Below are 14,466 nucleotides of genomic sequence, written 5' to 3' on the forward strand. Positions count from 1 at the left end.
GGGGGGGGGGATTGCAATTGAATCAGTTTAGAACAGCCAATGCCATGTTTTTTGGGTGAATTTTAAAGGACACCATTTAAACATTGAAAGACAATAGAAAAATCTTCAAAGAAAGAGCAGGAAAAGTTACAGGAACTTCAGTAAATAGTCTAAGTTATGCTATAAGCACCTGATAACCATGTGAAAGATGCCCACCATGTGGCAGATCAAGTGCCATGATTCTCTCATGAGGTTTCAGCAGTGCCGTGTAAACTTGAAAGTTAGCAGGGGATCCAGATAGTGACTGCACGTTGACTGCAATAAATAAGGCATGTGTTGTCTTTAACAAAGCGCTTACAATGAAGATTGCATCACATAATTAAATATGATAACAGAGAAGAATGTAAAAATCCAAATTTAAAACATTCTTTCTGTTCGTTTCAGTTTAGCATAAATATCCCTTTTACAACTAGTAAAGTGGGTGTTAGCTATACATCATTATACGCCTAGCAGCAAGAAAATGTAAAAAAGGTATGCATGGTGAATTAACTTCAATCAGAAGAAAACCAACAAGGTTTGCTGGGCATTTTCCCACCCTACCTGCCTGGATGTTGTGAGTACAATGAATTTCATTTTATGCTAGCAACTAAACAACGACAGTATTTCCTACTTCACCCCTTTTTACGGGGCTTTCTTCTCTCCTGAGTTTCCTGATCGTTTTTTTTGGTGAAATTAACCAATTTCTAAATTATTTTGCCAGACACCAGAAAAGTTTCCAAGAAAATCCACTCGTTGCACCCATTAAAACTTCAAAATATAATGCTTGAGCAACCATCGCATTTTATTTAGATTTTCCTACTATGCCAAGCTAAGGAAATGCCTTATCATACAGTCTGAAGCACCAAACCAGAATGTATAAAGATGTTCGAGTGTTCAAAATAATATGTAAAGGACAACAAGAAGGATAAAATATATGAACAAATAGTCAGTGAAACTTCATCTTGCAATGTCAAAATATAGAAATACGAACCATTTCACTTACCTCCCCATTTTTGAGGATCCAACCCAAAAGCTTCTAATGCACGCTTCTGACATAACGTCTCAGCCATGTCAATGTACCTAATCAGAGAAAACCTCAAACATTAAGTAACGCAGGTACATTTCTCTAACAAAGCAAGGTAGCCACACGAAACGAACAACGATTCCAGATGTGGAAATGGAACAACAACAACATGAAGTTGATTGATCCGATTATTCACATACTCATTTCCTCCATAATATCTAGCCCCTGGGTACCCTTCACTGTATTTATTGGTCATAACCGAACCAACCGCTTGCATCACCGACACCGACGTGAAATTCTCTGAAGGAATGAGTTCCAATCCCTACAAAATGACATGAATATCCCCAATCATTACCTAGCAGGGTAAAATCAATTAAGAAGCTAACAAGATTATTTTACCTTCCATTGCCTTGCTTTCTCGAGTTCGATGATGTCAGCAATTTCCGGATCGATTTCCTCTAACGGAGCATTCAATTGCTTTATCCACTGAAATTATTATTATTATTATTACTACTACTACTATCAATTAACAAGAGCAATAGGAGATCCGGTTAAACCGAGATCTCAAGAGAAAATGATGGCTTACATTGGCGCGAGCTGTGCCTTCGTCGGGCAGAGCTTTATGAGGCAAAGAAGACTGTCGAAAATCAAATCGAAATGAATCAGATTGAAAGAAAAAGAGACGAGTCTTGCTCAATTAAGCCATGGCGCGAAACAAAACAATAGATACCATGTTGCAATAGAGAGAACCGCCATTGAGGTAAGGTTTGATTGGGTTCCTGAGGGAGGAAGAGAGCCTGCGAAGAGCAATGGCCATTGCTATAATTGCTATGTTTTTCTAATAGAGGACGCTCTGTCACCGCTGCTAGTGTTGCGATTTCTATTTCAATTCTACTAGAGGCGATTTTCTATTTCTTTTCTTTTTTTAATTTTTTTTTTGGGTTGGTGAGAGTGCGGTTGGTGATGACTGATGACTTAGAATCTGTTTTATTTTTTAATGTAGGAAAAATACAAAAAATGCTGGGAGAGGTCGTCCTCCCAGATCTACGAATCTCTGTAGCTTAAGCATTTCGCTGGGAGTTCAAATAACCTGCCATTTAAAATACTGGCCGACGTGTTGTTCCCATGTGATTTTGCATGTCGTTTTACAAGGCAGACCTTGACTCATCCTTGGCTTCATTTCCAAAATTATCTGCTACTTGCTGTTAAAAATTATACAATATATTAAAAACACTCGATGCCCCTCTCAGTATTTATCTTGACTATTTATCTTGATATGAATTGTTTATAGGTTCGAGCCATATAATGATAAAATTATTATCTATAACAAAAAACTAGTTAAGTAGTGTAATGGAGTGAAATTATCTTCTTCAAAAAAATATTAGAAATAAAATGATCATTTTAAATTTTGTTAGAGAATAATAAGAGGCACTGCCTCGCACTTAGTGTTAGAATGAGGTATAATTGTTAGACTATAGACACCTGTATTAAGTAGAATAGCCAAATTTTATACGCTCGGGTCGAATATAACAGTCAGAATCAAGATTTTTGGATCTATTGTCTTGACTTAAACTCTTAGATTAAGTATTGCAGTCAACCCAAGGTTTTAGAATCTAATATTATAGTCAGGCTCAAATTCAAAATTTTTAGATCTAGTATGTTTCAACTAAACTTATACTCAAGATTTTTGAATCTGACTTTGTAAATAGATCCAACATTCTTAAGTCTTAGTATTTTTTTATACTAAAAAAATTGATTTGTATTGTAGCGCAGTACACCTAACTAGGTAAAATTATTAAAAAGAGTCAAATTGTTCATAAATTCAATATAATTTCTTAAAAATTAACTTAATTTATTAATAAGGTTTTGAATAAAGAGAAAGTCGTAAATATATTTATTTAGAAATAGTTTTAACTTTAAATCAAGATTTTATCACAAAACTTAGAGTTAAAACTTTGCTATAATAAAAAAATAAATTTCAACTTATAAATACAATATTTCTTCATCGTAAAAAATAAAATTTAAGTCATTTTTACCAAATATATTTTTACTTAATAAAATTACTTTAACTCCTTTTGTCTTAAAATATTTATTAAAAAAAATTAAAATTATGACTTAAAGTTAAAAGCTATAATTCAAAGTCATACATAATGAACTTTTAGGGTGTGTGTGTATAGTTTAGCTGGATGAATTAATTTAAATATATTTTTAAAACCTACTATATATGTAAATGAGCATAACTCAATATCTTATTATTAATTTTATGTGGATGAGTCAAATCACTAAAGAGCTATGTTTATAAACAAGTTAATTTAATTAATAGCTAAATAATTAGTTCATATAAAGTGCTAGAAGTTTCACTAAATTATTTATTTTTACGAGTTACTAACTTCATATTATTTTATTTTTCTTGATAAATAGTTGAAAATCTATTAAACAAGAAATTAAAAAATAATAAAAAATTTAATACGAGGAATTAAAACAAGTCAAATGAAAGTGTATATGTTCCAACCCGTTTTTTATTGGACAAATATTTAAAAATTTAATTAATAGACAACAAAATGCGGAGGGAAAAGAGTATGTTATGTAATAGTCTAGTTTAACCTGTTATATATTATTTGTTTTGATTTTTTTATTTTTATTTCTAATGATATAAGCTTGTTACTAAACCTGATACCCCAAAATACATACAACAATTCTGTAACTAATATTATTAATAAAACCAATAATTAACTTTCTCACTTATGAGAATTTATAATTCATTATTTTTAGGAAGCTCGATAATTCTATTGGTATTATCGAATAATTAGTGAGGTAGGTTTTGATAACAAATATAATAGCCCAACACAACTTATCATATATTATTTACTTTGAATTTTTCACCCTCATAATTTTATATATGATGATGTGAGCTATTACTAGACCTAATATCCTAAAATATATATAATATATTAGCAATCAACAGTATAATTAAAACCAATAATTAACTACTCACACGTGGACATGAGATATTACATGTTATCTACTTAAAAGTGCCATATTATTAGGACAGTGACGCAGTCAAGCTTCCTGAACATATATCAAAGACTAATTCCTTGCTTATCAAACTAACTTCTTATCTTACCGTCCAGGTGGCAGCTCTCCCCACCGGACGGTTTTTTAGCTAATGCTCTGCCTAAAACCAAGTTTAACATTCCTGGTTTAGAGAACAGAGAGCTCTCACCGAATCCTTTGAACGACAATTACCTTACAAAAAACAGTCAAGGCTATGAATGAAGTAATGAACTAAGGTGAGTGGGGTCGTCTCAACTAGAAATAGTTCTAACGGCTTTTCAGTGGAATATAATAATTGACAATGTACTTCCCACGATTATAATAGTTGATCAATTAATGAATTGATTACATGTTTAATAAGGCCATAACAATTTGATCTAAGAGTAAAGTTATATTTATAAAATTAAATGCAGCATGTTCAAATAACTTGTTTTATAGTGTGTTTTATCATGTATGAATTATTAAATATTTTTTAAAATTATTTTAAGTTGTTATTTTATTATTTCCAATGCAAATATTAAACTTCTTATTAAACTTTAATTATTAATAGTTTTGAAGATATTTAATAAGTTTTTTTTTAGTATAATTTTTATCATGTTTTAGATTTGATGATGTTGGGTAATCATCTATGAAATGTGGATATTTAAGACCTTTTAATTTAGTATTTGTAGTTTTTGATGAATTTTAGCCGTATTAGAGAAATATATGTTAAAGACAGAAGAGAATTATTTAAAAGTAGAAGAGGTGAAAAAGAAATAAATTCTCTTAATGGACAATGAAAGCTCCGTTTATAGAACCTAACAGCTAAAGCATTTAAATGTTACAAAAAAATAAATAAAAAAAAGATTGAGTTGAGTGAACGACTCCTCCAGGGGCAGGGGCGGGGGCTTTAATAGTAAATGCATAGCACGCCAATTCTGTTAGCAACAGGACCTGACGTGCCAAAACAAACTCCCCCCCTTCCCTGGATCCGCTCCAGATAGAAAACTGCCTCTCCCTCTCACTCTCGGATACCTTCGACAACCAATGGATTCTCTTGAAATAGAAGGGAAACCCCAAAACCCGAACATGAACGAAAATATTGAAGAAGACGACGGCGTGTCTCCCATTGAGGAGGTCCGTCTAACTGTCCCAACACGCGACGATCATACCCTTCCAGTATGGACCTTTCGGATGTGGTTCCTTGGAATAGCCTCATGCATTATTCTATCTTTTCTGAACACTTTCTTTTCCTACCGGACCGAACCTCTCACAATATCTATGATATCGGTACAGGTTGTGACTCTCCCTGTTGGTCGCTTCATGGCCAAAACCTTGCCTACTACCAAGTTCAGGGTTCCTGGATTTGGTGGTCGCGAGTTTTCGCTTAATCCTGGGCCTTTTAATGTTAAAGAGCATGTGCTCATTTCCATTTTTGCTAATGTGGGGAGCTCAACTGCCTATGCCGTTGGTATTATCGATATAATTATGGCTTTCTATAAAAGGAAGATATCGTTTTTGGCTAGTTGGATTCTTGTTTTAACTACTCAGGTAATTTATTTATTTATTTATTTTATTTTTATGTATGGTTGTGGTTGAGATGTGTTGTTTTTGCAATGTGAATGATGCAAAGATGCTGGGGTACGGGTGGGCTGGGATCATGAGGAAGTATGTGGTGGATCCAGCAGAGATGTGGTGGCCGCTTAGTCTTATGCAAGTTTCTCTCTTCAGGTAATATTATGTCCTGGAGATCATTTTTTTTCTCTAGGAATTTACAAGGGTGAGATTGGGAACATGATTGCCCATGTTTGCCTTCTCTACTTTAGAGAATTCCATTGTTTAATGTGGGGGTGGCTAAACGAGCCTTGTCCATATTATTTATCATCAATCAGGATCACGACAATGCCACTGAAAAAGAAAAGGAAACTAACGCGTGCCCTGCTTTCAAATCCAAGCTGACTGGAGGAAAATTGAATCCCTCTTTTCTTTTCTTTTATGGCTGTATAAAAAAATGTATAAGCTCCTTACAATGTAGAGAGAGAGAATATTTAAGCTCATCACGATGGAATTGTTCTCTGAACCTGCAAAATTTAGCATTGTTTTGGTATCCCTGTATAGCACTGCCGTTAACATTTAAGTGAAAAAGGAGCAACTAACCATCGATACTAGTTGTTCATGCTCTGTCTCTTTAAGCTCTTCAATTTCAATACTTGAAACAGGATTAAATCTTAGTCACTGCCTTTTGCTATTACCTTACATTTTGCAGGGCTCTGCATGAGAAAGATAACAGCCGCATGTCACGAGGGAAATTCTTCTTGGTCGCTCTAATCTGTAGCTTCTCATGGTATGTGTTTCCTGGATACCTTTTCCCTGCTATTGGAACCATTTCGTGGGTCTGCTGGGCATTCCCTAAGTCAGTAACAGCCCAGCAGCTTGGCTCAGGAATGAGAGGACTTGGTATTGGAGCTTTCGGACTTGACTGGTCTGTCATAGCCTCGTTCATTGGCAGCCCACTTATCACCCCGTTCTTTGCCGTTGTCAATGTCCTTGTGGGATATGCTGCATTTATGTACGTAATACTACCAATAGCATACTGGCGTTTGAATATCTACAATGCAAAGACGTTTCCAATTTTCTCCTCACATTTATTTGACAATAAAGGACACGTGTATAACGTATCCGCCATAGTTGACAACAACTTTGAGCTAGATGAGGCCGCATTTCAGAGGCAAGGAAACATAAATTTGAGTGTGTTCTTTTCGCTGACGTATGGGATTGGTTTTGCTGCCATTATGTCCACCCTCACGCATGTGCTCATGTTTAATGGAAAGTAAGTAAAGGATTTAGTGCTTTGATTAGGGTTGCCAGAATTGCAGTCATTAGATATTTACTGGGATATGATTTGATTGACTATTCCGACAGGGAAATATGGCAACAGTTTCGAGCTTCGTACAAGGGCAAGATGGATGTTCACACAAGATTAATGAAGAGGTATGAGGACATTCCTGGCTGGTGGTTCCACCTGACGCTAGTGCTGTCTTTTTTACTTTCTCTCGTACTGTGCATTGTAATGAAAGACCAAGTCCAAATGCCGTGGTGGGCGCTCATCTTTGCGTCAGGCCTTGCTTTGATTTTTACGCTTCCAGTTAGTGTCATAACTGCCACAACAAATCAGGTACTCATCTTTACTCTTTTAATAAATACCCATTTCTTCTCAGGATAATTGCATTATTAGGATACCAATTTTACATTTTTCCTGCATGATTCTAAATTCAAATATGAAGGCAATTTAATTTCGTGCTATTTACTCATTTGATAACTAACATCATTGCTGTTATTCCCCTTCTATTGCCAGACACCAGGGTTAAACATCATCACAGAGTACATTATGGGTCTAATTTACCCTGGTAGACCAATAGCCAACGTCTGCTTCAAAACCTATGGGTATATAAGCATGACTCAAGCTGTTTCCTTTCTCAGCGATTTCAAGTTAGGTCACTACATGAAGATTCCACCAAGATCCATGTTTGTAGTGCAGGTATCTCTTATGCTTGACTGTTTATAGTTTGACTAATTGTATTTTTCCAAATAGTATCTTGTCTTGACTCTTTCATGTGTGCCTGTTCGCTGCTTCTGTAAAGTGCATAGGTACTCTAATAAATGGAACACTGAACACTGCAGTGGCATGGTGGTTGCTGACTGGCATTGAGAACATATGCCAGGACGAGCTACTCCCTCCAAACAGTCCATGGACATGTCCTGGCGATCGAGTTTTCTATGATGCATCTGTCATTTGGGGTTTGATTGGACCTGCTCGAATCTTTGGTCGACTTGGAAACTACACAGCACTCAATTGGTTCTTCCTTGGAGGAGTGCTAGGACCTGTTCTGGTTTGGGGGCTACACAGACTTTTCCCCAAGCAGAAATGGATTAAATTAATTAATCTTCCTGTACTTTTGGGATCAACAGCTGCAATGCCACCAGCTACAACGGTAAACTTCAATTGCTGGATTGTGGTTGCAATAACTTTCAACTACTTCGTCTTTAAGTTCCACAAGGTTTGGTGGCAGAGGTACAACTATGTTCTTTCTGCTGCCTTGGATGCTGGTTTGGCTTTCATGGGAGTTCTTCTGTACTTCAGTCTGACAATGAAGGAGATCAGCCTAAACTGGTGGGGTGCTGCTGGCGAGCACTGTCCCCTTGCTACCTGCCCAACTGCCAAAGGTGTTATTGTTGATGGGTGTCCTGTTTATTAGTTCAGTTAAGTTGTTACTCCAAGCTGCTTCGTTTGAAAGGTCAAGGAAAAAAAAAGACGAATAAAGTTTTTCAGGTTTGGAAGTGTTGACCATGTTTAAGAAAATCTTGGTCATGGCTTGACAAACTTAGGAGGGTTCACCAATTGTACTTATGCTAAGGTGAACGCTTATCGAGCATGCTGACTTCTTAGATTTATTAGAGATTAGCAAATCAATTTTTTTTTTTTGGTTCTTTGTTTCTATCCTCCTTTCCAGGCATTGCATAATCTAGCTGGACAGTTGAAGATTTTGTATTAAACTGCAGCCAGGCGGACAGATGGATACATGGTTCCACCTTTTCCAAGTTCCTTCTGAAATCTCAATTAAGGCCGAGCAGCCCAACGACTAAGAAACGGGTCCGAGGTAGACTTTGCATGGGAGAACAGTCGGCAATCCTCTCTTTCTTGGTCTTTACAGGATCAATTTGGTGAGGACAGGCCCATCCCAGAGTTCGAATTCAACTTCAGCCATTAACCTAAGCTTAGTTTGGGAAGAACATTTCCATTACCGATTTGAATATGAAAGCCAGAACTGATGTCTATTTATCCCGACAGCTTACAAAAATAAATGGACATCTCTCAACGAAACTTCCACACAAAATAAATCAATATCATCACTTTTTTTTAGCATGAAAAAGCAATAACTTGAATGCAGAGATGTTAAGAGTCAAAACTTGAAGGCATATTCGTTAGTTGGCATCATCTCCGTTTCCTTGAAATATCAAAAATCTGTATCCAATCCATGTACTACGTTATATCAATGCAGACGGATACTCTAATGAAATATGAAGGTTAGTTGTATAATGCTATTTTCTTACTGAATAAAAAAGAGTTTAAAACATCGTTCAAGAAGAATTAGGCGTATTCAGCATAATACCAGGACACCAATTCTCTCGGAAGAAACTCTGTCAACCAGCGCTCTGTCTTTTATCTTCTTCAAGTGATCTTGATGGAGGTGGAGCAAACCTTGAAAAGAACCCGGGATATTCATCATCCTCGATATCATCATTGTCCCAGCTACCATCATCAAAATTTTGAGCATAGCTCAAGGGAGAGTACATAAAACGTCCTCCAGCTGGGACTTTTGGTTTTCTATTGTTTCTCGTGAGAGTTGCTGTTAAATTGCAACCTATAGCACTTCTCTTCTGTCCTGGAGACGTTGTGGTGTTGCTGGTTATTCTTCTTTTAGTCCATGGAAACTTCAGGTACTTGAGTCGACCCCAACATGACAGCGGCCCTTCTTCTTCTATATTTCTAGGAGACGAAGTTCTCTCCATCAGTGCAGCTTTTCTTCCTTCGAAACGACGATGAAATTAATATTATTCTTTTTGAACGATTGTGGGCTCTCTTCTTTCGTGTGTCCGTGTCTTTCCCTCTCTCCACTTTTTTTTGTAGGGATTTTGCATGTGTGGTGGAGAAGATTTCACAAGATCATGTGAACAAGTTTCCTTTTGTTTTTAATGGAAAAGGAGGAAGCAATAGCATAAAGAAGGGAAGGGTTGATGTTGGACGATCAAGAAACGATCTGTCAATATGACTTGATTTCTAGTTACAAATTTCTGAGAACCTGTGCAGGAAGAAGCTATATATAGCATGGGCAAAAATTCGCAGGAGGAATTAAATGAAATCTACCAGCTTATATATTGTTGTAGGTTATAATTGGCAGTCATTCCTGACGATTTCCCTATCTACTGCCTCTTTGCTTAAACTTGTGAACCCTAATTCTCGGAAGATTTATATTTTCAACAGGGAATCGTATCATGACATGCCTAGCAGTGCTGCGGCTACCTGAAGAGTATCTAGTACTGATCTGATCATATCACAGTTAATAACTTGATTAATTGAAACGAATCAAGGGATTTATCGCTAATAATTATAAAGATGATATTTATTATTGTGGTTTAATTATATTTAAAAAAATTATTTTTTTTATTTTTTTAAAACGTTTTAATATACCAATATTATAATGAATTTAAAAAAAAATAAAAAAATATTTTTAAATAAAAAATATTTTAAAAAAATATCTATAATACTTCCAAATAAACATTAACTTGTCATTAACTTTCTTTAAAACTTGGGCTCCTGGAGTTCCAGTCCACTCTCAATATTTTTTTTTCCCTTAATATTCCTAATCATACTGTTTATATTTTTACCAAATTGACTTCAGAGTAAATTTAGCATGGTTAGAAGAAATAACTTTTTAATTTTAAGTACATTTTTTTCATAAATGAATTATATAATGAATTAATTTTATTTTTTTTTAAGAAGAAGAGAGTATAACTTAGGATTTTCGGAATTTAGAGTTTCTTTGGTATGATTTATAAGAAACTAATTCTAAATTTGAATTATAATTTAAAAGTTGTTTTCATGAATAACTTATGTCAAAAATAGGTCAAAATAACTTCAATTATAGAAATATATTTTGTAAAAATGGATCAAATCAACTCTTTGAGAACAAAAATAGATAATATAAGTTGGAATCCAGAAATTAAGTATTAATCTTAACTCAATTTTCTTATAAACTTTTGATTTAAGTCTGGTCAGAAATATCTTTGACTTTTTTGTGGTAAAAAAAATGTAAAAGTTATACCAAACAATAAATTTTAATTTATTTTATAACAAACTTTTGCCTCGAGTCAGAAGTTTTTTCTAATGATTTTTTTAATCAAAAGTTAAAAATGGTTGATATTTTTCTGTATGTCTATTCCGCAAGAATGTTATGTAAGATTATTTTTTGTTTGTGGAACTCTGTTTGTGCAGGCCACGAGATTGTTCGATGGAGCAGGAATATTGGAAGCTTATGTAAAGAAATATTCAGGATGCATTACTGAAATCACTTGCCCTAACAATTCTGCTCCTTTCAATTCTTGTTATTATCCTGCTTCTTTTCTTCTTTTTTATCTGGTGATTATCTTTTTATGTGGGATTCAGACGGCATATACAACTACAGTACACATCAGGCTCGTCCTCTTACCAGGCACCTGTCCTACTACCCACCATTAGTTCCTCTCCACTTTGTTTTTGTTTCTAAAAATCTCTTTTTCCCTTTTCCATCCTGCTGGAGGACCACTTTATTCCATATTTTATCATCATGGCTCTTACCAGGAATGTCCAGAATCATAACATGTGCGAGTAAACTTGCGGAAAGATCCATTTTCGTAACAAGGAGTGCCAGAAGCTGTTTGAAGTCAAATGCACTGTTGCTGAATACTTGCAAACAGCAAGGCAATAAGAATGGGCTAAAATTCCCAACCATCTTCAGTGGCCACGGAGAGCACCAACGAAAGGAGCAATTATCTAATTCCCTGTTGCATAATAACTTTACCTTCGCAAACAATGTCGATGTTTCGGGAAGCGTATGGTCCAAAGATTTTTAATGCTCGGATGTTTCAAATAACATTACGGTTTTACAGGAGAGGCAAAAACCACAAAATCATGTCAAGAAACAAAATGCTCATGCCCGCGTATAAAATAAACAGATTATAAGAACTAAGCAGCAGGAGATGTGTCAGTATAACTCTATATGAAAGCTGATGGCAGCATGATCAGTTTGAACAATCATGCAAGCCCATTGTTCAACTTCAATCGTGTCCGCAGTTCAATCGTGATGCATTCATAATCACCAAAAGCTCAGTTTTTTCTGGAACTTTTTTTTCCGGAGCTCATCCTTCCTCTATCTCCAAACAAAAGGAGAGAGATGCATCTCACAAGTTAATACTACGAAAAACACCATCATATTAATAAAAGATTTCAAGTGCAAGCTGAAGAAGACAGCAAGCTCGAATAAGCATTACTTGCAGCTCAAACAAGGATAGACCGAACATTCATCAGAATCATGGAGCACACCCAAGACCAAATGAACTGGGGGACAAGGGCTACAGAGACTAACAAAACTGAACTTGAATTTGCTTATTGTGAATTGCAAATTCAAGCAAGAGATGAGCTCCTGAAAATAATTAATTGAGAAAGAGCGAGGCTCATGAAATCAAGGTAACATTAGAGACCAGTAATCCAGTGCAACAGATGACACAAATTGCAAGCTACAGCCTGACTACCACCTGTTCTGCTGAGCTTTTCTTGACAACTCCTCTTGAGCACAGCTCGTTTAACAACTCCAAAGCCTCCTTAGCTAAACCTTCATTAGCTATGCCTTCAATGAGAATGGTGTATGAAACTTCAGTGGGTTTACATCCCTTAGATATCATATAAGCCAGGAAGTCAATTGCACGATAAGTCTGTTGAGCCTTGCAAAGTCCAAACATGATAGAGTTGTAGGTGAAAGCATTGGGTTTGACCCCAAATCCTTCCACATCATGAAAAAACTTGAGTGCTTCTTCAACCTTTCCTTCTCTACTAAGCCCAGCAATAAGTGAGGAATAAGTGATGACATCAGGCTTCAAACCCTTTCCACGCATCTCATGCAGTAGTTCTACAGCTTGATCTGTTTTCCCCACCTTTGAGAGCCCATCAATCACAGTATTGTAGGTGATTAAAACAGGTGAGCACCCTTTACTACTTAGCTGATTAAGTAGCTCAACTGCAGCATCAACCTTCCCATCTTTACATAAAGCTGTAAGCATAGTATTATAGGTCACAATATCAGGATAGCAGCCTCTAGACACCATTATCTCCAAATACTGAATTGCCCTGTCCATCTTCTTTTCTTTGCAAAAGCCATGGAGCAATGGATTGTAGCTCAAGGAATTTGGAGTGCATCCATGCGTTGGCATCTTCTCCAATATGTCAATTGCTCGACCTAGCAAACCCTTACGGCACAAGAAATTAATTAAGATATTGAAAGTAACAACACTGGGAGAACAACCTTTACGAACCATTTCAGTCAGTAGTTTCTCTGCATCCATCCACCTGCCTGTGCTACACATGCTACGCAAAATAATATTATGTGTAATGACATTAGGCTGGGATCCATATGATGGCATGCTGTTTAAGAACTTGATAGCTTCGTCCAATCTCCCTTCCTTGCACATCCCATTGACAAGAACATTATATGTAACCACATCCGGTTTGCATCCTCTGCTTCGCATCTCATCTAAGAGCTTCATGGCCTGTCCAACCCCACTCTCTGCACAAGTCGCCTCAATCAGTATAGTGTATGTAATCACATCTGGATAGCACTCCTTTTCCAGCTGTCGATCAAGAACTTCCATTGCTTGCTTCAACTTCCCACTATCACACAAGGTACGCAAGATCGTATTGTATGTAACAACATCTGGGGCAACACTCATCCGGTCCAAAACCCTTAAAGCATTATCAATCTCTCCCGCCTTGCAATACCCACTAATCAATACATTATAAGTTATAACATCTGGAACCGCTCCAGAATCCTCTATTATCTCCATGATCCGAGTCGCCTTCCTAGTCTTTCCAATCTTACAAAATCCTCGAATTAGGCTCGTGGAAGCAATTATATCCGGAATCTCCCCACGATAGACCATGTTTTCAAGAAACCTAAAACCCTCTTCTAATTCCCCATTTCTGACCAATTTACGAAGATGATTATTGCTCTCAAATTCCTCAATAGAACTCGAAGAAACATGTCCATTTCCCATATGCCCGTTTAGAGGCTTGTCGAGATTTTGCAATTTACCATTGGAACGAAAAGTTTCTACTCCCGAAATGGCAAAAACCCTACTCTTCCTTAACTTTCTAAACCCCACATGGACTTTCCTGCTTGAACCATCATTACCCCTAATTCTTGCTCCAGCAAAGCTACTTCTTCTAGTGGTGCAACTATTGAAGTACTGAAATGAGCGAAGCCCTTCATGGGTATGACTTGTAGGTACTATCAAATCCATAACCTGAACTACTAGTATAGAACAACCAATAAAACTCAAAAACTCATGCTACGAACAAAACAAGTTCGAGAACCCAGATGAAAATGAACTTTATACAGTGCTTTCAAAGGTTGAGGCGAATTTGGAATGAGACAATAAGTAGCTTACCGCGAGAGTTACAATGTTTTTGGTAGGAAGGTTTTGTGCCCGCCGCTTCTTGCTGCTTATCCAGTTTGTGTCTTCTTCCGGGTTCCGCATGCGAATATGCGTGCGAAAGATGGAAAATGTTTTTCGTCGGCTAA

General features: G+C 36.3%; 3 protein-coding genes across 4 annotated transcripts in view; 1 reads left to right on the plus strand and 2 right to left on the minus strand.

Moving 5' to 3' along the window:
• The window catches only part of LOC105120472 (serine hydroxymethyltransferase 2, mitochondrial), a 5,821-nt gene extending 3,808 nt beyond the window's left edge, over window positions 1–2,013 (minus strand). For both annotated transcript variants that reach the window (XM_011018675.1, XM_011018674.1), the window contains exons 1-6: window positions 1,773–2,013; window positions 1,629–1,679; window positions 1,442–1,528; window positions 1,243–1,364; window positions 1,022–1,098; window positions 170–294 (exon numbers count right to left, since the gene is read on the minus strand). In XM_011018675.1, the coding sequence (XP_011016977.1) occupies window positions 170–294; window positions 1,022–1,098; window positions 1,243–1,364; window positions 1,442–1,528; window positions 1,629–1,679; window positions 1,773–1,859 (549 nt within the window). In that variant the 5' untranslated portion in view covers window positions 1,860–2,013. The remainder of the gene's footprint in view (window positions 1–169; window positions 295–1,021; window positions 1,099–1,242; window positions 1,365–1,441; window positions 1,529–1,628; window positions 1,680–1,772) is intronic.
• A 3,086-nt stretch (window positions 2,014–5,099) lies between these two features.
• OPT2 (oligopeptide transporter 2) lies at window positions 5,100–10,027 on the plus strand. The gene is made up of 6 exons (XM_011018676.1): window positions 5,100–5,626; window positions 5,709–5,806; window positions 6,342–6,905; window positions 6,998–7,250; window positions 7,431–7,613; window positions 7,717–10,027. Exons 1-6 carry the CDS (start codon window positions 5,123–5,125, stop codon window positions 8,329–8,331), a joined length of 2,217 nt encoding a protein of 738 aa, XP_011016978.1. The 5' UTR covers window positions 5,100–5,122; the 3' UTR covers window positions 8,332–10,027.
• Window positions 10,028–12,084: 2,057 nt separating this feature from the next.
• Window positions 12,085–14,466, minus strand: LOC105120475 (Pentatricopeptide repeat (PPR-like) superfamily protein). Its single transcript, XM_011018677.1, has one exon. It carries the CDS (start codon window positions 14,183–14,185, stop codon window positions 12,410–12,412), a length of 1,776 nt encoding a protein of 591 aa, XP_011016979.1. The 5' UTR covers window positions 14,186–14,466; the 3' UTR covers window positions 12,085–12,409.

Source organism: Populus euphratica, unplaced genomic scaffold, assembly GCF_000495115.2.
Source record: "Populus euphratica unplaced genomic scaffold, PopEup_1.0 scaffold6.1, whole genome shotgun sequence".
NCBI lineage: Eukaryota > Viridiplantae > Streptophyta > Magnoliopsida > Malpighiales > Salicaceae > Populus > Populus euphratica.

Excerpts from the sequence above, each read along its gene's own strand:
- OPT2 (XM_011018676.1), top strand. The coding sequence starts at position 5,123 with ATGGATTCTCTTGAAATAGAAGGGAAACCCCAAAACCCGAACATGAAC. Across the intron at positions 7,251-7,430 it reads TAACTGCCACAACAAATCAG|ACACCAGGGTTAAACATCAT; the intron begins GTACTCATCTTT and ends TTCTATTGCCAG. Across the intron at positions 7,614-7,716 it reads GATCCATGTTTGTAGTGCAG|TGCATAGGTACTCTAATAAA; the intron begins GTATCTCTTATG and ends GCTTCTGTAAAG.
- LOC105120475 (XM_011018677.1), bottom strand. The coding sequence starts at position 14,185 with ATGGATTTGATAGTACCTACAAGTCATACCCATGAAGGGCTTCGCTCA.